Below are 27,958 nucleotides of genomic sequence, written 5' to 3' on the forward strand. Positions count from 1 at the left end.
CATGAAGATTTAATGGTGTATTTGGGAGACTAAAGTAAAAAATGCTGCTGGTCTTACTGTGTCATTTTAAGTTACAATAATTAGTCTTTCTCTTTACTTGTAATAACAAAATTTATTTATGAAAACACATAATTACAAAAAAGAATTCCCAATGGCTGACTGAGGATATATCACACTGTTAACTTGTTACTAATTTGATTAAAAATTTGGCTTCTTTTGATTCCAAATATACTTTTATCTTCAGAAAGACTAATACAATGGCATCATACTCTTTCATTAAATCACGCATTTCTTCCATGAGCCTAATCAAATATTTTAATTCCTTGGAAAATAAAGGTCAACTATATGAGAAATCAGGGATATATCTGAGGGCATCAATGAATCAATATTCCCCCACCCACATTAGTTAACTAATATGTCATTTACAATATAAACATATGAAATATGACACAGTAATGTACACTACAAGAGCAGCAGTTGGCTGCGGTCCTATAAAATGAAAAATTGTGTAAAAGCCACAAACATCGCCACACACTTCAGATGGTTCAGATTCCCAGAGCTCATGTCAGGGGGCTGTCTAAAGGTAAACAGAGTTCTGTTCTACACAGAACACTCAAGTTATCTTTATATTCATATACACATTAAACTACAAATTCATTCTAGAAATGGAAAAGACATTTCCAGAGTATAGTTAACTAGTTCAACGGCTAGTTGGAGTATTACAGCCACAACAGCTAACAATGAGGATGGAGGTGCAGGGGATGAAGGGAGAAATCATACTCACTTAAAACAGAATCAGTCTTTGTAGAGAGAAATAAAATCAAATGTTAACAGCCTCTGGTGGCTTAATCACATGCTCTCTACATGGCAGAAGACAGTATTTGTGGTTTATAAGAATGACCTTAAGTAACCAAGAAAAGATTCTTTCTTTACTATTTCCTAATCATTAAGATAAGATTATAAAATAGCAGTCCCATGTCATTTGTTGAAGTTAGGTTACCGGCAGAACCTGTGGTGTGAAAAAGCACTGCTAAGAAACAAAAGACAATACACATAGCAATTTAAGGAAGAAATAATCAGTGAGTAGTATAAACCAATATTTACAGAAAACTTAGGTGCCAGAAGCACATCACATTAAATTCAAAATGGTTATGTCCAACTGTATAATCAGTATTTTCTTTACATGTCTTTCCTTGTCCCTCACAAATCCATGTATACCAACTGAACTTCCTGTTCAGATAAATAAGCAGCCAGAGCTTATACTCACACATATATTTGAATTCAGATTCATCTTTCTAAAGTAGAGATGTGATTGGGTTTCTGATATTATATGCAATAAATAACACAAACAACTAAAAATCAACTGCAGGATCACCTAAACAGGTTGTATCCATTTCATACCACAGTTAGATTATATAGAAAAATCCAGCTAATCAGTTTCCTGTCACCCAATCTTTTCATGTAATAATTCACCCATATAAAGTGCACTCTGAAAACAATAGTTTTGTAAAAGAAAAGGTTACCTAAGACAAGATATCTAGAACTAAATGTCTAGCTATTTGGAGATAAACCGTAAATTAAAAAACAAAAACAACCTGATTTACTTACTTACATTAGTCTAGGGCTCTAGACAGCAATGCAGCTGGAGAGAGGTCTGACCTTGTAAAGACACAGTTAAGGGTTAGTGGAAGGAACACTGGAGCAGGAGAGATCTGTGATCTCACAATAGCTCTATAACCACTTGGCTATGTGACCTGGAACTGTTTCCTGGGGCCTGGATCTTCCTTTTCCTAATCATAATTCCTGCCTCCTATGCTGTGTATGTGGTGAGGCGAGGGGAGAGGGAGGTGGATATGAATATGAATATGTATGGATGGGAGGGGGTAAGGATGGGCTCCAGATTTAAACAAAGGGCACTGTGTTTCTGCAGCATTCTATAGTCAGCAACTTCATTAGGAGTATCCCATTTGACTCAACATCTCATTCTGCAAGATAAGTAATTCACTTATTTTCTCCTAATCTAATTGGTCACTAAGTTCTGCCAATTCTTTGATTTCTGAACCTCAATTACAGGTGACCCTTAAACAACACTGCTTCAAACTGCAGAAGTCCACTTATACGTAGATTGTCTTCCATCTCTGCAACCCGAAACAGCAAGCCCTCCTCTTCTTCCTCACCTTATTCAATGTGAAGATGACGAGGATAAAGATGTTTATGATGATCTGCTTCCATTTAATACATAGTAAATATGTTTTATGATTTTCTTAATATTTTCATTTTATTGCAAGAATACAGTATATAATACATATGATATATAAAATATGTGTTAATCAACTGTTTATGCTATTAGTAAGGCTTTTGGTCAACATTAAGCTATTAGTAGAGTTTTTAGGGAGCCCAGGTTATATTCAAAGTTCCTCTGGGGTTAGGGTTGAGGGAGTCAGTGCCCCTAACCTCCACATTGTTCAAGGGTCAACTGAACCTGTAAAATAAAGAATTGTGCTAAATCATTGTTATGATCCATTTCCAGTTATAACATTCTAACCTATTTGGAATAGAATAAATTATTTCATACTTATTAACCTTGAATGGTCTGAATGTTTGCATTCCTCCAAAATTTATGTTAAAATCCCAACCCCAATGTCATGGTATTAGGAAGTGAGGTCCTTTGTGAGGTAATTAAGTCTTGAGGGAAGTGAATGGGATTAATGCCCTTATACAAGTGGCCCAAGAGAGCTCCCTCTTAGTATAGCTGTATGAGGTTATACTAAAAAAGACTGCTGGCTATGAATAAGAAGCTGGCCCTCACCAGATACCAAATCTTCTGGCATCACGATCTTCCCAGACCCCAGAACTGAGAAAAATTTGTAAGTCACTCGGTCTGTGATATTCTGTTATGGCAGCCCAAAAGGACTAAGACACCTCACTCTATTTTAACATTAAGTAGATGAGGTAGTATCTCTAGGTTAGGGGTCTTCAAACTACCACCCACAGGCGGCAAGCCACCTAACTTGTAAAGTTTTACTGGAACACAGCCACGTCCATTCAATTTAAATATTAAATATGTAGTTTTCATTACAACAAAAGAGTTGAGTAGTTGCCAGAGTCCGTATGGCCTGCAAATAGTATCTGGCCCTTTACAGATAAAGTTAGCCAATCTCTGATCTTGGCTAAGAACTTGACAGTAGGTACTATTAAAGTTATTGCTAATTTCATACATGTTTGTAATAGTCATAAATAGTCTCACAAATCATTTTCCAAACTATTTGCAGAGAACTGTTTTATTCTAGGCTCCTAAATCACAGAGGAGATAGTCCATAACCAGTGAGCTGGGCCAGAAGCCATGTACTTTCATCCCTCTTCCCAAACTAGAAATAATGCTTTTCTTTGGGTGCCTAACAGTGAGTGCAGTGGCAAAAGCTTCAGATTCTGTTTTCAGGCTCGAAGTAGACACCAATTACATTTCCACTTTTCCAGCTATAATACTGAAAAGAATAGCTGCCACATTGTTATCTTCCTTCCTCCCTCCCCTCCCAGATGGAGTCTCCCTCTATCACCTAGGCTGGAGCTGCAGTGGTGTAATCTCGGCTCACAGCAACTTCCACCTCTCAGGTTCACATAATTCCCCTGCCTCAGCCTCCTGAGTAGCTGGGACTACAGGTGTGTGCCACCAAGCTCAGCTAACTTTTTTTTTTTTTTTTTTTTTTTAAAGTAGAGATGAGGTTTCACTGTGTTAGCCAGGATGGTGTCTCTATCTCCTGACCTCAGTGATCCACCCCGTCTTGGCCTCTCAAAGTGCTGGGATCTGGCCTGCACTGCATCTTTTAAGAGTGTTGTGGACACCAGCTATTGTGGGTTGAATTGTGTCACTCCCAAAATTTATGTTCATCTAACCCCTGGCACCTCAGAACATAACTTTAATTAGAGAAAGAATCTTTATGGAGGTAACTAAAATGAGGTCATTAGGGTAGACACTAGAACAGTATGACTGGTGTCCTTACAAGAAATCTGAAAAAAGTCATGGACAGAGGAAAAATAAAGGGAAAAGACAGACATTTTACAAGCCAGAGATAGATACCCTGAACAGATCCTTCACTCACAGCCTTCCAAAGGAACCAACCCTGACAGCACCTTGATCTCAGACTTGTAGCCTCTAGAACTCTGAGTATATACATTTCTGTTTAAGCCACCCAGTTCGTAGTACTTTGTTACAGCAGCCCCAGCAAACTAATACACGAGCACTGCAGTAAAAAGAAGAGACATATACTTTAGGTTTCACTCATAATGCCAGGAAAATCAGAATGGTGTTTTCTATTAAGGATAGTATAGTTTTTGACAAATGCCTTCCACAATGCAGTAACTCAAGGACTTAATATGTGCTGGAGGCAGTCTGAAGTTTTAAGTACTGCTAACCATATGGTTTTAAATGCAAGCATTAAGTGAATAAGCTCCCAAACAAAATATCTACACCTCAGTGGCCAGAAAATAGTCCTTATTCAATAAATAAATTCTTCAATAAAAGTGACTTCACATGTAAATTTTACTAAAAGCTAAGTAGGTAGTAGGGGGAGGAGGGTGGGCATTATGGTGGGAAGAAAAAAGAAAGATTCTGATTATGGCAGGATTAAGAACAGAGATTCTGTAGTCGGATTGCCTGGATCTGAATTCTGGCTCTAGCTTTTACTAGCAATACAAAAACTTTGAAAGTTTAAAAGCTAAATGCCTTAGTTTCCTTATAGTAATACCTTCACAAATTTAGGATAAAATGAGGTTAATGAAATGGCTAAATTTAACAGTATTTGAAATGTAATAAGCACTCAGTATTTGCTACTATTTCACCCCATTCCATAATAATTATAACATTAATTCCAGTGGACTCTAGTATTACTATAGATTCTACGGATGTATTCACTTGTTTGATTACAGGTATCATGCCAAAAATTATACCTCTCATCCATAAATCTTACAGTTTTATCATGTACAAATATTTGGTTTCCAATGATTTTAAATCTGGACTGTAAGTTAAAGAAAGTGAGTAATTTTACTCTAAAAGAAGTCACCAAAATATAAGAGAAAATGAGAAGAGATACCATCTTCAATACAATATGGAGACAGTTGCAACCACACACCAAACTCTGAATTATTTCTATCAATATTAGAGAAATATGTACCAAACTGAAGGACACTGAGTCAAGTGAAGCTTCTTCAGATCTTGGGAAGGTTACTGAGTCCTCTAAAAGGTCATGTTTGAGTGTGTGTCCCATTTGTTGCTTTCTCTCTGCTTTGTCTTAAAATCCCTAAAAATCTTTTAGACGATCCAGAGTCGTCTGGGTAATTCACAGGAAAAGCCCCTACAGAACTCTTAACCTCACACTGCATAACAACAAAGTGGAGCAGTGCTAAAGAACAGACAAAGCAGGCATCTTGATTAATTTTCACCCAGCTGGAGATGAGGGAGAGGAACAGCCAGTCACCAGCAGATTACTACCTAAGAATCCACTGATCTAAGAAGCTGCTGAGCCAGCCCAACTACCTGTGGTACATCAACAAAAAAAGGAAACTAAATGATGAGAACATATGGAGACACAGAGGGATACAACAGATACTGGGGCCTATCAGAGGGTGGATGGTGGGAGGAGGGAGAGGTCCAGCAAAAATAACTAATGGGTACTAGGCTTAATACATAGATGATAAAATAATCTGTACAACAAAGCCCCATGACACAAGTTTACCTATATAATAAATCTGTGCATGTACCCCTGAACTTAAAATACAAGTTAAATAAAAAAGAAAGACAGACAGACAGACACAGACACATGTGGTTTGAGAGTTATTTGAAGAAACAAACCTAACAGATGCTCATTTTCTCCCCCTTCCTTTCTGTTGTAAAAAGAGGCATATCCCTCAAAAATATGCAAGAATCTGAAAGCATCCAGCACAGGACTAGGACGAAAATATATAAAGTAGAGTAAACTAGGAGAAATACAGTTGGAAAAAAATCCCAAAAAATAAGAGAATGAATTCATGAGCTACTCTACATACTCAATTTCACTGAATTTAGGCTCTGAAGAAGAGACCTTAATGAAAAGTTACAAGTAAGAAGAGATAAGACAATGTAAAGATACTATGAGAGCTAGCCGAGTTGGGGAAAAAAAGGAAAACTACTGAAGATAAAAACCTAGAAATAACATAAAGTAGGATAAACATGACTTAAATACTCAAGAATTTGAAGTCAACGCCAGAGAATGAATCTTTAAAAACAGAAGTCAGAGCATGTCATTCCACCCCAAACAGAACTCTCCAATGGTTTTCCACATCACTCAAACGGCCAAGGCAACAAAAGAGTAAAACAAATTGAAGAAAACATAAATGTCCTTATTTCCTAATTTTTAATCATAAGATGTCAGACATAATCAAAACCTGAAATATAAACATAGAAGAAAATGACTCTGAAAAGTAATCTCAATCTTTTTACATTTTTATATATTAGAGGAATATATTTAGAGAACACAGAACTCTTGCTATATCATTGTAGTTTTTAAAATAAAAAATTATAGTAACTGATTTTATTATATGTTCTTACTAAAGCAATGATTTTTCCATAATGCAACTATATTTTACATGACTTTTATATAAATATTTATTTCATATTGCTTAATTTACTTCTTTAAGAGTATACCTACCTACTATTATAATGTGGTATTGTTAATTAACATGAAGTGTAAACTCCTACACTAAATTTTCATTACTAACTATAAACAAATTAGTCTAATTTTATTGACTATATTTCTCTTCATGTATTTTTTCTTATCTTAACCTAGAGAATTGACCAGATCAAATATCTAGTTTCAATTCTAATTTATAACTCAACTTACCATAAATTCATTATAAGGCTGTTTAGTGGATACAGAGTTTAAAATCAGGGTTATGGGTATCAGTGAATTTAACTTGGGCCTCAGCAACAATGGCATTCAAATCAAATTTAAGCAGAACTCCTGGAGCATCTCTACAGACCCTTATAAGTCTATGTACTATATACTGTCTGAAGACTTTTCTTCTGCTATTCATTCTAAACTAAAATTTGGATACGATTAGTCTTTTACTACTCTACTATTCTGGAAATCTAAGTAGTAGTACTAACCTACTATTCTCTGGAAATAGATTTTACCAGTTACCTTATATTGACTGATTTACCAGTTAGCTTATACTTGACTTCTAAAATGTGTAGTATATCTTCTATAAAACTGTCTTAATCAACTTTTTTTTTGAGATGGAATCTCACTCTGTCGCCCAGGATAGAGTGCAGTGGCACAATCTCTGCTCACTGTAACCTACATCTCCTGAGTTCAAGAGATCCTCCTGCCTCAGCCTCTCAAGCAGCCGGAACTACAGGTGCCCACCACTATGTCTGGCTAATTCTGTATTTTTCGTATAAATAGGGTTTCACCATGTTGGCCAGGCTGGTCTCGAACTCCTGTCCTCAGGTGACTGCATGCCTCAGCCTCCCAAAATGTGGGATTACAGGCGTGAGCCACAGTACCCGGCCGATCACCTTTTAATTTAAAGAGTTAATGGGAATTTAAAATGGATATAACGACTGAAGAAATATCCACCAACCAAAATTCCTTCCTGATCAGATTTCTGGTTCAGATTTCAAAATCTCTCCTGGATTGAGTGTAGTGGCTCACGCCTGTAATCCCAGCACTTTTAGAGGCTGAGGTGGGTGGATCACCTGAGTTCAGGAGTTTGAGACCAGTTTGCCCAACATGGTGAAACCCCATCTCTACTAAAAATACAAAAACCATCTGGGCCTTTGTACATCCCTGTAACTCCGGCCACTTGGCAAGCTGAGACAAGAGAATCACTTGTACTTGGTAGGCAGAAGTTGCAGTGAGCTGAGATCATGCCACTGTACACCAGCCTGGGTAACTGAGGGAGACTCTGTCTCAAAACAAACAAACAACAACAAAACAAACCTCTCCTGGTTCCTTCCTGAATTATGCCAAAGGGTATTTTTATAAAAGGCTATGGCAGTTATTTTCTATAGTGTCAACTTTCATAGGTTAGGTACACACCCTGATTACTATCTATCTTCTTGTTAGAACTCTGTTATCCATAAATTATATGAGCCCTTCCTAATTTGCTGAGGGGAGCAAATACCTACCCTGTTCAGGAAGGTATTTATATCATATAAAACTTTAAAGGTTGTTTCTTGATTCCAGAATTTAAAACATATGAATACATTTCTCCAGAGTATATGGAGTCTATTTTTTTCAACCTTTGTCTTTCAAGATTGTGGAAATAAATTCTTTTTCATATCTCTCCAGTAGGTAAGTCATACCTTCCTTTTTAACATTTCAGAATGTAATAACTGAACTTCAAAACTGACAGGGGAGAATTTTTAAGAAAGCATATCTAAAAGTCACAAAGAAGATAATTCCTGACATCAAGGAATTTATTTATTTGGCAGAACCAAAAAAGTGAAAGTAAAAAAGAGAAGTGTTGCTTAAAAAAATAATAGCCACAATTTTGAATACTATATGCCAGGGACTTTTCTAGGTATCTTAATGACATAATCTCATTTGCTTCTTTAAGCCTATAAAATTTATATTATTCCCTTTTTTTTTTTTTTTTAAGGTGAAGAAGTTGAGGCTCAGAGAGAAAATAAACTTCAAAAGATCATGGAGGTATTAAGAGGTAAGGTCAGGACTGCATCCAAATCTGTTTGGCAAGACATTGTGCCATTCACATTATCTGTAGTGTCTTTCATGGTAACACAAAGCCTGGTTTATTTCTTTATTTTTCGTTGTTTGTTAATAGAAAGCTAAGGTTCTAGTTCAATAGAAATCTAGTCTTGGATTTTACTCCAGCTAATTTTACTCCAAACTCAAGTAAGTTTTTGTTTTATTTTTCTTAAATTAGAGGTTGATAAGTCTAAAGAGAAAAAAAGTCTAAGGGAGAACCTGAGTTGTACTCACAGGAGACACATCATTCATCTTCATCTTTTTTCCCTTTCCACTTACCCTTCAACCCCTAACTCCTACTCATCCCCACCTTTCCCATTCTCATTTCTATTAAAGACTTGAGAAACAGAACAAAATGTAAACAAATTTCAGAAAAGAAGACACAGCCTAAACTTATATTGTTATAATCACCATCCTAGGCACTACAAATAAATATGCCAGGAAAGCAAAGCAGACTAATCACCAGCCTTCTTGGAGTTTGCATTCTGGAGGAGAGAAAATGACAGTAAACAAATAATTTAAAAAGGATGTCAGATAACAATAAGCACTAGAAAAAAAGATAACACAGGAGTGGGGATTAGGTGGTAGTGGTGGTAGTGACCAAGTAAGATCTCGTTGATGAGGCGACATCTGAGCAAGGACATGAAAAGGTTCAAGGTGTAAGCTGCTGAGGAAGAAGGTTTAAGGCTAAGGAAACAGGGCGCAAAGACCCAGAGGTATAAGGCGGCCAGTGAGGTTAGAGCAGAGCAACAAAAAGAGTAGCAGAAATTGAAGTCAGAAAAAACCTGGGGTGGGGAGACAATGTACAGCTCTGAGGCCAATATAAAAAGTTAATTTTTTTATTCAGAACTGAAAAGAACTAAATTCATCTAAAATTGTATTTTTCCTTTGTAAATATCTACATGAACTATATTATCTCTTAAAACTGACAAAATATTATAAGTATTTTTTCTGCTGGGCACAATGGCTCACACCTGTAATCCCATCACTTTGGGAAGCCAAGGAAGGAGGATCACCTATGGCCAGGAGTTCAAGATCAGCCTGGCCAACATGGTGAAACCCCAGCTTTACTAAAAATACAAAAATTAGCCAGGCATGTAGTCCCAGCTACTCAAGAGGCTGAGGCAGGAGAACCGCTTGAACCCGGGAGGTTGCAGTGAGCCAGGACTATGCCACTACACTCCAGCCTGGACAAGAGAGCAAAAGACTCCATCTCAAAGGAAAAAAAGGGTATTTTTTTCAAAGGTGAATTGAAATAACTTTTTATAAAAGTACAATGGTTAGTTTTATACATGATTTGTGCTTGGATTATTCAGAAGAAACTAAGCATTCTCTCAAACACTTATTTCAAAGCTGACATCTAGATAGTATCATGCTCATGATAAAGCTCATCTTACTTACACAAATTAGGAAGTCAACCTTCTATAAGTAACTAAGAATCCTTGTTGCAAACATTCATTTTTAAAAGGAAGGGATTAAGTCAACTTTGAGCATTTGAAAAGCTTCTCCTAGGTGTAAAAATGAAAAAGGAAAAAAAAAAAACCCTCCATGTGGAATCATATAAAATAATCTTTATGACAAAACAAAAATAATCAGAATTCTGTGTTAAAATAAAAAATGTAGCAGCAGACTTCTTATCGAAGTCCTAAACTGTTTCTTGTACAATGTTTGTGTGGAAAATTCCATAAACTCATGTCGAATTAATTTATATTATTAAAAGAAATAATTTTTTTCAACCTACTCAGTTCTTATCTTGAGTAAATCTCAGCTGAAAATTAATGAGGAACAAGCATCTTCAGGGAGGAACATCAGCAGTGAAATTATTCATAAAGAAATCAACAAAATATAAGCCAGGTCCATATTTAACCATATTTAATTTTATATGATTATGAAATGTTACAGAAATAAGGCATTTCTTAAAAATTAAACTGACTTTAAAATTTTTAAGAATTTGTAATGGCAAAACTCTGTTTGGGCTACTATTTAATGAAATCTTCACACAAAATCTCTCCCTTTGAGCATTCCTTTCCACAGAATATCAAAGGAATACTACTACGTAACCAATTTCATTATGCATACATTTGTGTGATTTGGCAACACAGGCTCAAACAAATGACATACATTCTTTCCCAATAAATAACATTACAATCACCTGGCTATAACACAAGTATTTCTAAATACTGTCTGCTTGCCTTTTTTGGGACTGTAGGTAGTCTGACCACAATAGGAGCTATTCTATCATAGAGAGTTCTAGTATTACTTCATATTGTAATAGTTTAGAAAAAATATTAAAGGAGTATAATTGACTACAAAAATTTTACATGACCTCAAGTGGGGTTAGATAAAACCTATTTGAACACAGAAATCTTTCTGGCATTGCCTTCAAAATATATCTACAAGGAGATTATTTCTTACTGTCTCCACTGTTGTACTTGGTATAAGCCACCATTACCTCCCCCTGGGAGAACTGCAACCATCTTCTATAATTCTGTGCTCAATGAGGCCTATTATAACTGCTCTATATAACACCTGATATAGGCCGGGCGCTATGGCTCACACCTGTAATCCGAGCACTTTTTGAGGCCGAGGCTGGCAGATCACAAGGTCAGGAAATCGAGACCATCCTGGCCAACATGGTAAAACCCAGTCTCTACTAAAAATACAAAAATTAGCTGGGCATGGTGGCGTGTGCCTGTAAATCTCAGCTATTCGGGAGGCTGAGGCAGGAGAATCACTTGAACCAGGGAGTTGGAGGTTGCAGTGAGTTGAGATAGCGCCCAGTCTGGTGATAGAGTGAAACTCCATCTCAAAAACAAAACAAAACAAAACAAACCAGAAAAACAAATACCCTATATATAGTGCTTATCCCACCCCCATTATCCTAATCTATCTTTTCATTTTTTCAAAGCACTTATCATCATTTAATATACTATAAAATTCACTTTCATTGCTTGTTTTTCTTTATCAGAGTATAAGCTCCAAGAGGGCAGCAATCTTTGTTTTGTTCTTTAATGTACTCTATGCACCCAGAAAAAGATATGTGATCAGTATAGAATAAATACAAAAATAAGTTTCAGCTTATAAAACAAATATGAACCACCAGGTCATGCAGTAAGTAGTCAATTATGATTGAGAAACATTAAGAATAACAGAAATATACATAATGTGTTGTTATTACTCAGAGGTTACCATACCAGATAAAATAAGAAGTTCAATGATTTCTGCATCTCCAAGATAAGCTGCAGCGTGCAATGGGGTTCGCTTTTCATTGTCCTGTGACAATAAGGTGGGAAATAAGTTTTAAAATAAGGTTAATTTTAATAATAGTTTAAATAACCACCACCACAACCCCCCATCACAAGCCATTATTAACTATCAACTTATTACTTCTATAACTCTAGCCCAGTCTGTAAGTCCCGATTGGAAAAAAAAAAAAAAGGGGGGGGGTGTGACCAGCCTGGGCAACACAGTAAGACCTTATCTCTACAAAAATGTTTTTTAACAATTAGCCAGGCATGGTACCATGCACATACAGTTCCAGCAAGGAGAATCACTTGAGCCTGCAAGTGAATGAGGCTGCAGTGAGCCATGGCTGCACCACTGAACTCTAACCTGGGTAACAGAGCAGGACTTGGTATCTATTAAAAACAAACAAACAAAAAACAAAGCAAAAACACAGGATATTTCCTTGCTAAGACAAAAGCCTGAAAAGAAATATTTGACCTTAAAGCAGCGGTATGAAGTGCAGCAAAGAATAAAAATAAAAATCTAAAATGACAAAGAAATAGCTTCTTCGAATAAAGATGCTTGTTCTGCTGATATATACAGGAAAACTTTACTTCATACTAATCTTTTCTTTTTGTCAGTATATTTCTGCAGTTTTACAGTATAATTAACCTAATTGAATAAAATAACCTAATTGAATAAAATAAACCTTAACAACCCCAAAGATTTGCTTATCAAAGTGTTTCCATAAGAGTACCCTTAAGGACAAAAAAAGAAAACATTTCTGGGGATTTGACATTATACTTTAAAGCAATTTAAAGTTTTTTCTTGACATTCCTGCCAGTTTTACTTTCATCTCCAAAATATATTCATGTCTGTTTCAATATAAAAAATACATACTCCTCAAAATCCTGCTCCAGGAAAAGAAGCTACCTCTAATTCATGTTTCATGGATCTCCTACCAGAAAATAACAGTGTTCTCCAGTTCAATATGCAAGGTTTTAGAGTAATGTCAAATTCAAGGATTTTTAATTCATAAATAACCAATCCAAAGTTGAAACAGAGTATTACTGAGCTGGCTGCATTTGAAAAAGCTATTGAGAAATACTGAAATTTACATCCTTCATTTTTGATTAAGGCTTTTGTGACAAATTGTTAGTTGTTTTCCACTATGTTCTTCTCTTTGTCCACAGGAATAAAATTTCAGCTGGTCACTTAGCCACCCAGTGAGAGAATACATTTCCTAGCCTCCCTTGAAGTTGTTACTTAGTGTGGACCATTGGTATGTGAGTGGAAATTAATAATGGGCAGCACAACTTCCAAGTCATCTTCAACTTAAAAGACTACTACTATAGAAGTGGGCTAATTGTTTCCCACTTCCCACAGGCTGGAAGGCACATGTGAAACTAAGCCCCTTTGAAACAAGCCAACATTATTAGCATGCTGTCAAGCAATAAGATCTGGAGTAAATAATCTTACAGAAAAGAGCTGCCCCACCAGCTTGGACCACTGACTTTCAGGCTATTAAGAGAAATAAACATATTTAAAGTAGGTGCTATACTGTGGGGCCTCTTACCATATTAGACTACTACTACAGTTTTCAAGATTTAAACAAATGAAAAACTTTTTACTTCATTTTGTAATAATTTTCTAGTTTGGGAATCCGTTAATTACTTTAAGAAAAAAATAGTTGTACCATCAAGAATTAAAGTAAAAACCTGCTTGCTAGGCAAAAAAGGGATTAAATATCTATAGGCAATCCAAAAAAGGCTTAGCTGTAGCATATGACGTTATTATAAAGGCATATCTTAACATTTCAGAGGCTGAGGCAGGAGGATCATTTGAGGCTAGGAGTTCTACATCAGCCTGGGCAACATAGTGAGACTTTAGCTCTACAAAAAACCAAGTAAATAAATTAGCTGGTGTCATGCACCTGCCGAGTAGCTAGGAGGATGGCTTGAGTCCAGGAGATTGAGGCTGCTGTGAGCTAAGACCATGCCATTGCACTCCAGCCTGGGCAACAGTGCAAGATCCTATCTGGCTGGGTGGGGGGTGAAGGAAAATGTATGTAACATATAATTATCATTGGTCTCTTCAAACATTTCTTCCTATAATTTTAATATTACTTTTGCCCTTAAAATAGTAACAGGTGTTCCGGTAAAAGGAGGTTGATATAGTGCCAATAATGTTAAAGTGTTCAATAAGCTGAGTTCTTTCTCTAATCACAATTACAAGACCTTGTTTTTTATTCCATTATATATCACCCAAGGAAACAGAATGCTCTGCACAGAAATTATTCAACAAACGAGTGTTGAAAGGGCTAACTCAGGATCACTAAAGTAACAGGACACATGCAAAGATGAGTACTAATTTAGTCATTTTTTAAAGAAAAGATCCTTTGCCTAGGCTTTTCAGTGTTACTCATTAACACAGCAAACTCCCTAGAGTGTTTAAATATGATCAGATTTAGTCAAATTGAGAAACATACTGCGCCAGATAAACCACACACACAGCAAAACAACACAGAAAGTGAGTCATCTATGTGTGAGATGTCTGGAATTCTATGATTCAGTGGTTCTCGAATCCCATTAACATGTTTTATGATTCATATGAACACAGTTTTTCCTCTCTACAAATCAATTTGAAGTAAAGGGAGACATAAAACTGGTTAATTTTGAGAGAAAGAGTTTATATATCATACTTTACTATAGTTAAACATGAAAGATTAGGTAATAAAATATTTAAGATTTCTTTCAGCAAAATGTACTAAAATTAAAAAGTGACTATCTCCTCAGACATAGTAATTCCATTTTAAGGTGTTTTTTTAAAAAAGCCCACGTCCAGATAAAATGATTAAGCATATTTATTGAATCACTGTAGGAGGCAAAATGCCAGAAACAACTTAAATGCCTGCTAAATGGTTACCTAAAATTATAAAACACAAGAAGCGCTAATTAATCTATTTATTTAACTGACTCACATAATTAACCAATATCCTTGGCTTCCTGAGTAAAATTAACAGATGCTGAGGCACATTAAATATTTTGACTAGCAGTATACCACTAATAAGCCCATACATTTTTGCTCCTATGATGGGGTATGTTTATCAAGGGTAAGATGTGTTTGTTACCACAACTGAAGAATCAATACAAGCGAACTACTGAAAGGAAGGTGCTATTGAATTGGGTATGGCTAAGACAACAGGAAACACTAAGGCAAACAGTAAACAGTAAAAACCTTAAGGGTTTTGCCCTAAGATTGTTTCTTAAGGGTCTAATTTCTCATATCAGCTACAGAAACTCTAAATGGAAGTTATAGATAATGCATTGTGAGTATAGTCTGAGCAAGAAAGAGAACACTGAACACCTGTCAGTGGACTCCACATCCAATGAAAAAGCTTTGGCCTAATTAAAAAAAAAAAAAAAAAAAAAAAGCTGGAAAATACAGTCACAATGAAATGCTCAGAGATCGCTTTTTACAATTCCCAACTACCATATACCAGATGAGAGGCCTTCTAGTTGTACATCCACACAATGAAATCCTACGCTTCCAATATAAAATAAGAAGCAGATCTCAGTGTTCCTTATCAATGCAATCTCTAAAGCACAACATTAAACAAAAATGCAGGCTCAGAACCACTGCAGTTAAAAGGTTCTGCATACCCTTAGGCTTGAATATGTATGAAATATCTCTGGAAGAACACTCAAAAAATAAGTACAGTGATTGTCCCTGGGGAAGAAAGTTTGTTGACTAGGATTTGAAGTGTGTAAAAAGGTTAATTTTCATTATTTCTAGTCTTCTACAGGTACATGTTTTACAAAGTAAAAAAAAAAAAAAAGTTACACGTATTCAATCAACAGAAAAGCATTATAATAAAAAAATCTGAAAATAATTTCCCATAACCAGGCATTTTGTAAGTAGTAGGTGTCCATTAAATTTTTTTAGTAAGTCAGTTTGTTTAGAAGCCATTAGATCTCAATGTAGTGTTCCAAAATAACCCCAAATTATTAAATACACATCAGACTGAAGTTTTCAAACTCATTCAATCATATAATATTTTTTAAAAATTTTCTCTAAGTTCTGGGATGTATGTGCAGAACATGCAGGTTTGTAAAATAGGTATACATTTGCCATGGTGATCTGCTGCACCGATCAACCTGTCATCTAGGTTTTAAGCTCCGCCTGCATTAGGTATTTGTCCTAATGCTTTCCATTCCCTTTCCCCCCACCCCCAACAGGCCCCAGTGTGTGAGGTTCCCCTCCCTGTGTCCACGTGTTCTCACTGTTCAACTCCCACTTATGAGTGAGAACATGTGGTGTCTGGTTTTCTGTTCCTTGGTTAGTCTGCTGAGAATGATGGCTTCCACCTTCATACATGTCCCTGCAAAGGACATGAACTCATTCTTTTTTATGGCTGCATAGTTTCCCTTGATGTGTATATGTGTCACATTTTCTTTATCCAGTCTATCATTGATGGGCATTTGGGTTGTTTCCAAGTCTTTGCTATTGTAAATAGTGCTGTAATAAACATACGTGTGGATATGTCTTTATAGAATGGCAATCATATATTTTTAAGAAAATACATTTTTCTTACAGTTCTTATATAAGTGCTATGAAAGGCATTTTGTGCATATGATTAGGACTACAAGAGTGCTCCCCAAATTAAAAAAAAAAAAAATAGTTTTAGCTCTTATAGTAATTATCCTGAAAGACAGAAGGTGAAATACATCAGAAGGCCTAAACGAGATCAATGATTGTTAACTACTCTGGAGTTGGGTCATAGGAAAGAGCTGAGCCAGTGCATTAGTGAAGTGCTACACAAGTAGTCGTAAGATGAGAGAATTTCTTTGTGGTGATGGAATGGTTCTGTACCTTGAGTGTGCTGGTGGTTATACATATGTCAAAGTGCCATAGATTCATGCACAAAGCCATCACCACAATTACTACATACCACACACAACTCCTCTCCCCCAAATGAGTGCCTGCAACAACTGCTGAAATCAAAGTAAGGTCTGTAGTCTAGTTAGGTGTATTGTGCCAATACCAATTTCCTGGTTTTGATAATGCACTAAAAGTTATCACCACCGAAGGAATCTCATGATGAAAACATGGGGTTGCTCCATATCATCTGCAATTTCTGGTGTGTTTATAATTTCTTCAAAATAAGTTTTTAAAAAGTATTCAGAATTATTCTGAATTATTCTTTATTTATATGTTATGCTACAATGAACACTAAAAGCAAGCTAAAAAAAAAAACACTAGGGAAGCTTAGATAACTTAGGAAGAAATGAGGCTGTGAGAAAATGAATCTATGGTGGGATGCCAAGCTCAGGACAGGAAAAGGGTTAGATCTATGAGGTGGCTTAAATCAAATCTGGAACTAAGACTACATTTGTACATTTTCAGTGGAAGTTTTACCTTAATGCAGATTTCAAGATCAAGCTCTAAGAGGAAACACATAAAATAGGATAATAGGGAAGTCAAAAGAAAGAAATGACAAAGTGAAAGACAGAATATTTGTTCAATGCAAAATACTTAAAAGTGACTCCGAATTCACCCATTTAGGTTGGATTCAATGACAACCTTTATTGCAATGATACAGGTCTGTAATTCTGCCGTTGTCCAGGTCTTGAAAATGTTCATGTACATTAGCTATAACTCCTTAGGAAGACTAGTAGCAATAGAAAACAAAACAATTAACACTTACCTAGTGCTTACTTTCTGCTAGAACTGCTTTAAGCATTTACCCCATAAGGCTAAGTATGCGATTGTATCCCTTTATTTCACAGAGAAGGAAATCAAAACATAGAAAAGTTTAAGAAACTCATTCAAGATCATAGGAAGTGGCAGAATCAGACTCCAGCACAGGTAGCTGGACTCTGAGGTGCATGTTGTTATTGTATTATGCTGCCTCTATTTACAGTATTCCTCTATCTGTTTAATCACAGTCCACTTAAAACTAATCATTCTCCCTCAAAATATTCTGTGGTCTGACTTCACTTTTTCTCATTGATAGTGGCACAGTTTTCTTTGTGTTTTTCTTTCCTTTCTCTATTTTTCCCATTTACAGCTAATAGTCGCTCTTTCCTGCCCCTAACATGGTGATTTTTTCTTCTATTCCTATCACCTAAAACTTCCCTGTTAATATTTATGTATCATCAGTGCTCAGGTTATGGTCCCCAGAACTCAGTTGGACCTGGCTAGGACTCATGAGATCCACTCTTTTTCCCCTTTATAAAGTAAGTTTTGATTACGTAGCTGTCCTTCAGACCTGCACTCAGGGAAGCCTCATGGTGAACTTCAGTCTTAAGGATATAACTCTGTTAAGATAGTGGAGAATATCTATAGCTGCTTCAAGCAAGACAATTCTGGCTACTTTGGTGCAGAAGTGATGGTTAGTAGTCTTAGAGCTATTTGGGAGAATATTTATGTTGTGCTTTTAGTTAACTTCATTTTTAAATTTACTACCACTCTTCTAGGATTTTATCTATTCTCAGATCACATTAGAGATCCAACTGGCTTAGCTGGCAGCATACTTGGAAACAATTTCACTTTCATTATCTCATTTGTAACACTGCTCAATCACCTTAACTGGCTGTTGTCACCACCACCAATCACCTCGATTATGCCTCCTTAACCTGATATTCAAACTATTAACCAATAGCTGGAACCGAGTCACAGAATATATGGCATATTTTCATCTTTACATATATTCCCTCTGGCCAGATGTCTTTCCACTACCCAAATCCCCTCTACTCTTCAAGGCCAAGTTCAGTTTCCACTTCCTTCACACAGTCTTCAGGACCATATCAGTCCACTGAGATTTCTCTATCCTATACTCTTTTTACAACATTATTATCTGTATCATATAAGATGACATTCTTGTTACTACTCAATTTTGGGTTTATGTCATGGCTTCGTAATTAGGTAAAAAGTATCTAGAGAAAACAAACTGTCCATGTCCATAGATTACCTGGCTTAAAGTTACGTAGCTTATAGGCCTAGAAAGGATCTAACAAATTAAAATGGTAGAAACAATTTAGGAGGAATATAATGAAGTTGGGGGCCTCGCACTGTTTGATTGCAATAACTACTATATAAGTGAAGTAATCAAGACAGGGTGGTAAGAGAAAAAAGGCAGACATGACCAGAGTAGAGTCTAGAAACAAACCCATACAAATATGATTGATTTTTGACTGAAGTACCAAGACAATTCAATGTAGAAATAATCTTTTCAACAAATGACCCTGGACAACCACATGCCAAAAAATTAACCTCCATCTATACCTAACACCTAATATAAATATTAACTAAAAACACAAAAAATAGTCAGGCGTGGTAGCGTATGCCTGTGGCCCCAGCTACCTGGGAGGCTGAGGCAGGAGAATTACTTGAACCTGGGAGGCAGAGGTTGCAGTGAGCCAAGATGGTGCCATTTCTCTCCAGCCTGGGTGACAGGGCGAGACTCTGTCTCAAAAAAACAAAAACAAACAAACAAAAATAACTTTAAAGGAATCATAGAACTATCTCCCAAATCTAAAATTATTAAAACTTAGGAGAAAATTGTGGGTTGTATAATCAGCTCTTAAACCAAAAGCAAAATCCATGAAGTTAATGAACTAAACTTCATCAAAATGAAACTTCTGTAGTGAGAAAGACACACTTAGGAGGATAAAAAGACAAAGCATGCACTGAGAGAAAATATTTGCAAATCACAGATTTGACAGAGAAATTGAATTCAATATATAAAGATCTCTTAAAACTCAAAAAAAACCGTTTCACTCAATGAAATATGGACATTTAAATTATGCTCAGACAATGTGGTACCTATTTAGAAAAGAACAAAAACAAAAACCAGACCCAAACTACTACCTCACATTATATGTATAATTTAACTACAAATATAATACAAAATTAAATGTAAACAGCAAAATGTTAAAAGTCCTCATATGAATATGGAATATTATCTTGACAACTCAAGGAAAGACTTCTGAAACAAGACATTAAAAGCATTAACTATTAAAAAAACAAACCGGAAAAACAAGGCATAAAAAATTAAGACCTCATGTTAATGACATCATAAAGAGTTTTGAAAAGACAAGTTGGAATGGCAGAAGATATCTGTAACATCCGCAGGTCAAAAAGGGCTCATATCCAGAACATAAAAAGACCCGCTGCAAATTAATAAAAGACAACTCAAAAGAAAAACAGGTAGGAGATTTATTTATTTACGAAACAAAGAGTCTGAATCTGTAGCAAGGGTTCTCTATGGCTCCGGGGTTCAAGTGATTCTCCTGCCTCATGCTCCCTAGTAGCTGGGACTACAGACACCCACCACCATGCCTGGCTAATTTTTGTATTTTTAGTACAGGTGGGGTTTTATCATGTTGGCCAGGCTGGTCTCAAACTCCTGAACTCAAATGATCCACCCACCTTGGCCTCCTGAAGTGCTGGGACTACAGGTGTGAGTCACCATGCCTGGCTCAGGAGATTTAATAGTACTTCATAAAAGAGGCTGGCCTATATGCATGTCTAATAAACATACAAAAGGTGCCTGAAACCATCATTAAAAAAGCAAGCTAAAATAACAACATACAAGTATGTAGGAGGAAAGATCAGTTTTTTTTCCTTCTAGTCACACACCACTCTATAAAAAACTGATACTTGATGTGTGGAGGTTATTTCCTCATACAACAAAGCAATTCCCTGGAGGACACCAGCTAGATGTACTCTAATTCCATTCAAACCTGAGACCATCTACCTGAAGATAGCATCAGATCTCAAAGTGAGTGCTAATTCCCAATACACTCCCCCTTACTTCGATGCCAGTCCCGAGTAGTAGGTTTTCACCTATACCTCTCACAAACTGGCTACAAATTGAGGTTCTAACTACCTCCTTCTCAGGTTTAATTTGATGGAGAAACTCAAATATAATCTGGGAACACTTTACTTATATTTATTGGTTTATTAATAAACAACACAAAAAAGGTTACAGATGAACAGCCAGATGAAAGAGATGTATAAGGCACGCAGCTTCCATGCAAGGGCAAGAAACTTCCATTTCCTCTCTGGGTACACCATCCTCCAGGAACCTCCACATGTTGTTTCTGGAAAATCCCTGAACCCAGTCCTTTTGAGCTTTTATGGAAGATTCATTACATAAGCATGATTGATTAAATAACTGGCTACTGGTGACCAACTCAACATTCAGTCCCTCTTCTCTCTATAGAGGTTGGGAAGTAGGGAGCATGAAAAGTTCATGCTTTCGCCTTTCAGGAGACAAGCCCTCATCTTGAAGGTATCTGAGGGGCCTCTAGCCACCAATCACCTCATAAGCATACAAAAGACACTTATCACCAGAAATTCCAATGGTTTTTTAAAAGCTATATGCTAGGAAACTGTACTATGTCCAAATAAACACTTTACCATATATCGTACATTACATACTTCGAAAACAAAGAATGTGGTCCAAAGATGTGAACCAATTAAAAATTCTCATACAGTCCTCATGGAAGTTTAAGTTATTTAATAATATGACATTATCAAGTAAAACGGAATATATGTATGACCAAGTACTTACGATACAGAAATGCATGCTTATGTGTATCAGAAGACATGTTTACAAATAGCTGCATTGTTCAAAATAGAAAAAAATGTTAAACAACCCAATTATCCATTAACAGCAGAATGGATAAACTGTGTTGGTTATATTCAGTGGAATCAGGTAAATTTTTAAAACAAAACAGCATTGCACAAAAGAACACAGACTCAAAGAATGTATATTGTATGATCCATTTGATTCAAAATATGCAAAACTAAATTATATTGCTTAGGGAAGAAAAAGTAGGTGGCAAAATTATAAAGAAAACCAAAAGAGGCTGTTACAAAAATTTACTCGTTACACTGATGGGTGGGGTGAAAAGTTTTGATCATAAAGTGGTCACCAACAACAGCACTTCTAAGGTGCTAACAATGTTGTTTTCAGATTTGGGTAGTGGTTACATTTACATATTCATTAAAATTACATTTGTTTTACATAATTTATTATATTTCCAAATTTTAAAAAGGTTAAAAGAAACAAGGAAAAAAAGTTGGTTATGAAAGTTTAACCATTCTTCCAAAGTATCAGTTAAAACACATCGGAATTAAGAGGTAAAATATATTAAAGAATTGACAGAAGACAAAGGCTCTGAAATATTTCCAGCCTAAGGACAGTAGTTTCTTTTGTTGGTTTGGGAAATTTTGTTCTCCTGAACTAATGTTCAAAATAAAAAGAGGGTCACCTGAAAACTGAAAAAACTATTTATCCTAATTTATATACCCATGCCCCTCCCCCAATCACCAGTTTGGTTCTACAAGGAATCAGGAATAAAAGTAGAAATTTTATTACCAGAGATCAGTGCAAGGCAATGGGTGGGGGGGGGCAGGGGGAGAGAGAATCTATGTAAATAAAACCTCAAACCCTCACTGTACATATTTATTTTCCAAACTAATGATGAAACCTTGACCTGCACAGTATTTGTAACTGTTATTTTATTTCTCATATACATAGACACATATGTTCTAAATGATGATTTTATTATTTTTTGAGCGAGTCATGTATCAACTGCCTAAGTACAATTAAGCTAAACAGGCTTCTTTTTAAAGAAATTTAAAACACAAAGGCCTAAACAAAACACATGTGTACCTGAAATATGAAGAAAGACAGTATTCTCTTATGAAATAATAACTTTGCTATCATTTGCAGTTTTCTGTTTATGGTCTGTCAGATCACTGACTTCAGAGGCACAACTTAGACAGCTGACTGCTCCCATCACCAAAACCAAACTATAAACACACACACACACACACCCATACCTTCTTTCCGCTCTATCTCCCTTAATGCCCACACATAATATAACCAAATACCTTTAGATTATACGCTTGCTAAAGTCAGGGGCTGTGTCTTCTTTTATTCATTCATTTCTAACACTTTTTAAATAGCTACTATTTACCATACTCTGTGTATAAAAGCAGGAAATAAGTCAAACAAGATTTCTATCTCCAGAGAGTTTAATGGGATATGATGACTGTTACAAGGAAGAAGTTCAGAGTGCTATGGACACCTATTAGGCTGATGTAATACTAGCTGGGAGACCAGGAAAGGAGTTCCAGAAAAAGACACTTATGTATGATATTCTTTTTCTATTACTGCATAACAAATTACCAGAGGTCCAACAGCCTAAAACAGGTTATCTTTTAGTTCACAGTTTTAAAGGACAGTAGTTTGACATAGTGTGACTGGGTTCTCTGCTGAGGATGACACAAAGTTGAAATCAACGTGTTGATGGGCTGTGTTCTCACCTGAAAGCCTGACTTAAAAAAAGGAAAAAAATCTGTTTTTTAGTTCATTCAGGCAACAGTCAGTTCTTTGTTCTTCTAAGACCTCCACTTTCCTTCCTGGTTGCCAGCCAGAGGTCACCCTCCAGTCACAGAGAATGCCTATGTTCTTACCATATGGTTCCCTCCATCTTCAAAGCCAGCAACAGAGAATATCCTTCACATCAAATCCCTTTCATACTTCTAATCTACTCCCTTTGTTACTAACTCTATACTCAGATTTAAAGAGTTCATGTGATTAGGGCAGACCTATCTAGATAATGTCACTTACTTAGAGCCAGCTTTGTGCTCTGCCATATGACATAAACTAATCAGGAATGATATCTGATATGGTTTGACTCTGTGTGCCCAGGCAAATCTCACCTTGAATTGTAATAATCCCTACGTGTCAAGGATGGGTCTAGGTAGAGGCAACTGAAACATGGGTGGCAGTTTTCCCCATGCTGTTCTCATGATAATGAGTCAGTCTCAGGATATCTGATGGTTTTCTAAGTGTGTGGCATTTGCTCTGCTGGCAGTCATTCTCTGTCCTGCCGCCCAGTGAAGAGGTGCCTTCTGCCATGATTGTAAGTTAAGTAAGACCTCCCCAGCCATGCAGAACTGAGTCAATTAAACCTTTTTTTTTTTTTTTTAAATAAATTACCCAGTCTTGGATATTTCTTCATAGCAGTGGGAGAACAAACTAATAAAATACTCTATCATGCTTACAATACCAGAAACCATACAGATGACCATCTTAAAAGTCTGCCTACCGTAAACTGCAGCCTGAAGAATGAACATAAGCTTAAGATGAGGCAAAGGAAGATGTAGAGAATGCAGGTACAACTGAATCTGATATAAGGAAATAACATTAAGAAGCAGGGAGAATAAATTATGCATGATTAGACTTGCTTCAAAGGACCCAGCATAGTAACTGGCACATATTAATAGTCAAATGAATCAACCAACATACCAAATCTTATCAAATTACACAAGTATTTACTAAAGAGCTTATAAGCTTACAGTTACAAGAAAAAAATAAGAAATTACTTATAATGATAAGCCACTAGAAAGAACTGAGAGGTGACACACCAGGGGAGACAACGTGGACAGAAAACTAAATTTGACATAAAGAAAACTAGGCTCTTAAGGTATCTTTGAGATCTTGAAAAGTGACCAAATGGGAGCGAGCAAATCAAATAATTCCAAGAGCCTTAGTTTTGCCTCATGTTTAACAGAGTTGATTTAACTACTTAATCTTTATGAACCCTTTCCAGTGCTAACTATCTACAATATGGAAGGCATGGTTCTTGGCCCAGGACAAATTTCCTGTAGGTATTTTAGAATCTAGTTATTAATTCATGTTGTAATCTAGACATTGCTCTATAGTAATATACAAAAATACAGACAACATCCTACGCTAAGTACTGAATTTAAAAACACCAAAATTACACATCAATAACAGGTCCTATAAAGACCAAAAATGGCAGGCCCACAGTTAACATCACACTTCACAGTAAAGGTTAAAAGCTTTCTTCTAAGATGAGAGGCAAGAATGCTGCCCACCCTTACCATTCCTAACCACCATTGCTGCCAAGTCCTAGCCAGAACAATTAGGCAAGGGAAAGAAGTAAAAGACATTCTAATAAGAAAGAAAGAAATGAAACTGTATTTGCAGACATGGTCTCACACAGAGAAAACCCTAAAGACACGCCGAAAAACAAAAACAAAAACCGACTGAAACTGACAAATTAAGTTGCAAGATACAAAATCAACATATTAAAAAATCAGCAGCCTTCCCATATATTAACAACAAATTACCCTTCAAAAAGGAAATTAAGAAAACAATCCTACTTACAATAGCAACAACAAAAAAGTAAAATATTTATGTGAAAATTTAACCAAACAGAAGATCTATATACTCAAAACTATAAAACATTAATGAAAAAAACTGAAAAACCACAAATAAATGAGAAGATACACTATGCTCATGAACTAAAAAAAAATAGTTGAAATGTCCTTATTACCCAAAGCTATCTACAAATTCAGTGCAATCCCTATGAAAATTCCAATGTCATTTTCCACAGAAACTAGAGAAACAATCCTTAAATGCATATGGAATAATAAAAGACCCTGAATAGCTAAAAACTATCACCAGCAAAAAGAGCAAAGCTGGAGGCATCACACTGGTTAATTTCAAAATATATTATAAAGTTACTGTAACCAAGACAGCATGGTATTGGCATTGAAACAGACACAGTGATCAATGCAACAGGACAGAAAGCCCAAAAATAAATCGACTCATTTATGGTCACTTGATTTTTGACAAAGGTGCCAAGAACACGCAATGTGGAAAGAACAGCCTCTTCTATAACAGACATTAGGAAAACTGAATATCCACATGCAGAAGAGTAAGACTGGATCCTTATCTCATACCACTTACAAAAATCAGCCCAAAATACATTAATAAGACCTTAAATCATAAAACTACAAACACTGGGGCAGTGGTGGAGAAGTACCACAACCCTGGTCTGAGCAATATTATTTTGGATATGACCTGAAAGCACAAGCAACAAAAAGAAAAACTGGCAAATGAGACTGCATTAAATAAAAAACTTTTGCAAAGAGAAAAAAAAAATCCCATGTTTTATTAGCAAACCATATATTTGATAAAGAGTTAATATCCAAAGTATATAATAAGCTCAAACAACTCAACAGCAAGAAAACCACCTAATTAAAAGAGGCAAAGGACCTGTCACAAATTTTAGGTGTCCATCTGACAGAATCTGAAAGGATACATAGATAGCTGGTATGGCATTATTTCTGTACAAATCCATGAGGATGTTTCTGGAGGAGACTGGCATGTTAGTCAGTGGACTGAGTGGGGAAGATCTGCCCTCAATGTGGGCAGGCCTGGATGGAACAAAAGCGTGAAGAGGGAAAAAAAAAAAATCACAAAAAAGTGAAGTGATGGATATATTAGCTTGATTTAATCATCCCACATTGTATACATGTACCAAAATATTACATTGTACTGTATAACTATATAGAATTATGATTTGTCAATTAAAACTAATATAAATAATAATAAAAAGGAGAGGTGATGCCTTCTATAACTGGACAATTTTAATCATCAAATGTAATCCAATTGTTTGGTAGGCTAATGTTAAGAATTTCTATTCCAAAAATACTGCTGGAATATAAAATTACCATTTCACAAAATATGTAATGCATTAAGTCAAAAACATTCAGTGGAATGTCAGCTGCTTTAATCAAGAAAATTATTAATGCTGTATACAAAGTTTTATTGTTGTTGTTTTTAATTCCCTGAGTTTAGGAGACAGTCTGGAACAAACAAAAGGGCTGCAGTTCTCAGGACAGAGCAACTTAGGAGAAAGTAGTACCTGGAGAGAAAGATCTGCAGAATCTCTGTTTGAGTACTCAACTGAGTACTGGGTGGGACAGTTGTGTAAAAATACTACCTGAAGCTGGTGAAAGAAACAGCAGTGTTTTTCAACTTTTTTTTTCCTTACTATCCTTTTCTGATAGTTTTTCCTAATTGTTCCTCATGAAATCTTAATACCACTGTATTTCTAAGTTATGCAATTTGACCCTTTGGAAGACCACAAAACAGTGGAATACGTAAGATTTTTCAAATATACACATACCCACAAAGAATCTATTTTCTCTCAAGTAGGTATGATATCACCCCCAATGAGAACGACAGATCACAAAAAAACCAGAGTATTCTGTTCCAACTAGCCAGGCAGGGAAAATTAATAATTCCTGGAACATGGAGTAGAGTACTCAGGAGAAACTTGTTTCAGTAGTGGAGAATAATTACGTTAATTTAAAATTAAACAAAAACGCCATTTACATTAGGATAAAAAATTATATAATACTGATAAATCTGACAAAAGACTTATAATGAAATTACAAAATACTGGTGAGAGAAATTAATAAACTCTGTCATATACTTTGCATCAAACGCAAATATTAAGTAAAAATAGACAGCACATTTAAATCTGTGAACTCTGAAAGAGGCAATCTTTCAAGATGGATCCTGAGTGACTAAATGGAACTAAATTTGAAATAGAGTCAAGTAGCCATTTGGTAACCAGAGGTTACACACATACTCAGTGATCCAGGAAAAATACCATACTCACTAAACTTTGGCACTTTCATAGTTGTCTGTTCCTGTTTATGCTACATGAATCAACCAATATGCTATGACCTGAGCTGAACCATCAGAACCCAAGAAGTTTCAAACAACCAGAACTAAGTAAGTTTGCATCCCTCATTTCTACAAGCAGATCAGAATGGGAACCCGGGCAAGAACTTTTGCCATGAAAGACAAACTTTCTCTCTGTTCTCTTAGAATGCACCTTTGTTTTGTACATAAGACTGCATTTTCCTCGTATACAAACTGTTAGCTGGCATAAAGCCTCTTTCCTTTTAGACAGAAAATCCTTTTCAATGGATATGTTGATAAATGTGAAACTTAAAACTATAAAACTTCTAGGCCGGGCACAGTGGCTCAAGCCTGTAATCCCAGCACTTTGGGAGGCCGAGGCGGGTGGATCACGAGGTCAAGAGATCGAGACCATCCTGGTCAACATGGTGAAACCCTG

General features: G+C 36.0%; 1 protein-coding gene across 1 annotated transcript in view; it reads right to left on the reverse strand.

Annotated features, from left to right (window-relative positions):
• Positions 1-27,958, reverse strand: part of ANKRD28 (ankyrin repeat domain 28) — a 132,129-nt gene that overhangs the window by 87,989 nt on the left and 16,182 nt on the right. Inside the window, exon 3 of the mRNA XM_017522484.2 lies at positions 11,939-12,017. Within this exon, the coding sequence (XP_017377973.2) occupies positions 11,939-12,017 (79 nt within the window). The remainder of the gene's footprint in view (positions 1-11,938; positions 12,018-27,958) is intronic.

The sequence above is a fragment of the Cebus imitator genome, unplaced genomic scaffold, assembly GCF_001604975.1.
Source record: "Cebus imitator isolate Cc_AM_T3 unplaced genomic scaffold, Cebus_imitator-1.0 Scaffold24, whole genome shotgun sequence".
NCBI lineage: Eukaryota > Metazoa > Chordata > Mammalia > Primates > Cebidae > Cebus > Cebus imitator.